The sequence below is a fragment of the Pteropus vampyrus genome, unplaced genomic scaffold, assembly GCF_000151845.1.
Source record: "Pteropus vampyrus isolate Shadow unplaced genomic scaffold, Pvam_2.0 Scaffold405, whole genome shotgun sequence".
NCBI classification, from domain to species: Eukaryota; Metazoa; Chordata; class Mammalia; order Chiroptera; family Pteropodidae; genus Pteropus; species Pteropus vampyrus.
The window spans coordinates 426,550-429,319 of record NW_011889186.1 but is presented as its reverse complement, the minus strand read 5'-3'; the positions used below and the strand labels follow the sequence as shown (position 1 = coordinate 429,319).

Genomic DNA, 2,770 nt, shown 5'->3' with positions numbered 1-2,770 from the left:
CGCCACTGCTGCCAGCTGTCCGCAGTCGGCAGTGGGCAGTGGGGCATCGGAGCCTGCTGTGGGTGCAACACAGGGTCTAGGTCATGCATGATTAGGAGACCGTGTAACAGCACCCCCCCCCACACCCTAGCACCCGTGGGACCCTGGTAGGGAACAGGTTCCAGGAAGCTGGTCACTCTGAACTTAAGTGGGAGTCCACACGACCTCACGGGGCATAGCAGCTCCCTTCCAGACAGTATGGGTTCCTGGAGCCAGCACCCCCACCCCCAACCCCGGAGGACACACGGGAGTAGGAACTGCTGTTCCCACCACAGGAAACCAGGAGTCCTGGAGAAACTGCCGGCTCGGCACAGACGAGCCCGGGCTTCCTGCCTGCTGAAGACAGTCCAAGACCACAGACCACCCGGGGCCACATCCCAAAACGCAGCGGCCGAAGCAAGAGATGGCATTAGCCAAAGGTGGGTCAGCCTGAGCTTCGAAAAGGATTAAAAGTGCAACAGACAAAATTCACAAAAACATTGAAATCTGTGGGTTCAAAGACATTTAAAAAACACCTACCTCGTCACCTTCGGAGGCTACTACCTTGAAGCGGTAAATAAAGGCGAGAGCCTGTCGGCTACACTTCCTCTGCCACGCGCACCAGCCCTGGGCAAGCGGACAGCGCAGGAAGGGAAGGGGCTCCTCATGAAAGCATTCCCACGCATCAGTGGAGAAGAAACTAGAGCGAGGACAGCACCATTCTGCAGCCCCAAAGCGATGCGTGGAGCCAGGCCGGGGGCAGGGATGGCTGCTGGCCTCACAGAAACAGACAGACCGGGGCGCCACCGCGAGTCCGGCCACGGAGCCACCTACACGCGAGCGGGCCTCGGGACCCAGCTGCAGACAGCAAAGAACATGCTGAAAAGTCCCATGACCTCGACAACTTAACGTCCCTGAAATGTCCTGAATCCTGAACAGACCGTCGTAAAAAAAAAAAAAAAGAAAGAAAGAAAGGGGTACAGATTAAAAGATCGAAGAGCACCACATGCTTACTCTGGCGCTCAGGACACAGCCTGGGGTGAGGGGCCTGTAAGGACACGGGAAGCCGGCACCCTGGAAGGTCTGGAAGGACAGAGGGTGTGCGTGGAAGGGCTCTTGGGAGGGTCACCTGGACGGAAGTCCCCAGGGTGCTTGCCTTTTAATAACAGCTCAATCATCTTTAAACGTGGGTTTTGTGTGATTGTCTGTGTTTTCATTCACAACAGAAAAGGAAAAAAGTAAGGGCACACTGCCCTGCGAGGCAGCGGACACCCCGACTGCAGCAATGCTCCCGCTCAGGCTGGATCCTCGGGCTCATCTGACCTTCCGAGGGCCGGGGAGCCGTCCGCGTCCCCAGCGTGGAGCGTACGAAGCCCTGCAGTTCGGGCTCTGCTCAGCACCGTTCCTTGGGGGGCCCCAGCTCTCAGGCTTGCGGCCGCCCCTGCAGCAGCATTCCCCCCACTTGGCGAAACACCTTACCCTACCCCTCCGAAAGGGCTAGGTGCACAGTGAACCCTAGTCTCCCGGGCACTTCCTGTCACTGTCCCCACCCGCTTCCCTCACCTAAATCGCCCTGCATAGGCATGTCCCCCACAGGGCTGGCAGCCCACCAGCAGAGATGAGGGAGGCCAGGCGGGGTGAGCAGGGTGCTGAGGGGGGACTCGGGAGGCCGTGCAGACGCTGCTGGTGGAGGGCCTGGTGCTAAAGCCTCGGGGCTCAGGTCTGGGTGGAACCAGCAGCTTCTCTAAGCGGCCATGACCGATGCCTTCTCCTCACGGTGGATCCGCCGTGGCAGGAAGACCAGAAGCACAAGCCAGCAGATGCCAGCCACACCTACATGGTGGCTGGGAGCGCCTCAGGAGACTTCTGTGGGCACAAAGTGCTGCCAGGTCAAACGTGCCTGGCCGGGGGGAGGTCAAGGAAAAGCCAGCAGGACTGGGGTGACCGCCGACCCACGCGCAGACCACCGCGGCCGACCACAGTGCTAAGGGGCCGAACCCGCTGCGCCTGTCAATCATCACCCTACTAGCACTGAGCACAAGCGCACACGGGTGGCTGGCGCTTCTGGGGCTTCCTGAGGCCTCGGGCTGTCTCTCCCCACCCCAGACTGCTGGGAGCAAGTCTGGCAAAAATCTTATCTTTTTAGATGAAGAATTCGCTCTGGGGGAGGGAAAGGCTTACTGCCCTAGGCTGACTTCAGAAACCCATCTCAGATGGGTCCAGCGCCAGCAAGGGTCACCGGAGGCAGCGACACCTCACCACGGTGTAGCTGACCTCCGCCACATGTCTCCACCTCAAATGCGGCAGTCTGAGGGCCACTGAAGACATCGAGACTGTACCAGGAGTCCCCACAGCGGACTGGGGCGCTGCTGGCTAATGAGTAACTAGCCCGCAACCTCTGCCCCAAAGGAGCTCGGTGCTCGGTCAGCAGCGAAGAATGCGCCCCGGGCCCAGGCCTGACAGACGCTCTGGGATTGCAAATCGCAGCCCCGGTCATTCTGCCCCAGTGACATGCTGGTCAATGATTCTTCTCCTTGCTGACCAGACTGATCAGCTGACAGCTGAGCGTCCAGAAGAGCCCGCCTCGGGAGCAGGCGCAGGGGCCTCTCGGCTCCACGGCAGCAAGTTTGAAACTTATGAGGAAACTTGGTCTAAGAAAAGAATTTCGGTCTGTATAAAATGATTTCACCGAGCAAGCCAAAAGCCCAGAACTGACCAAAAAGCCGATTCTGAAGGGCGATATCATGGCTAA

General features: G+C 59.2%; 1 protein-coding gene across 1 annotated transcript in view; it reads right to left on the bottom strand.

Moving 5' to 3' along the window:
* Nucleotides 1-2,530, bottom strand: part of AP2A2 (adaptor related protein complex 2 alpha 2 subunit) — a 44,707-nt gene extending 42,177 nt beyond the window's left edge. The window contains exon 1 of the mRNA XM_023523727.1: nt 2,293-2,530. Within this exon, the coding sequence (XP_023379495.1) occupies nt 2,293-2,515 (223 nt within the window). The 5' untranslated portion in view covers nt 2,516-2,530. The remainder of the gene's footprint in view (nt 1-2,292) is intronic.
* Nucleotides 2,531-2,770: the final 240 nt, after the last annotated feature.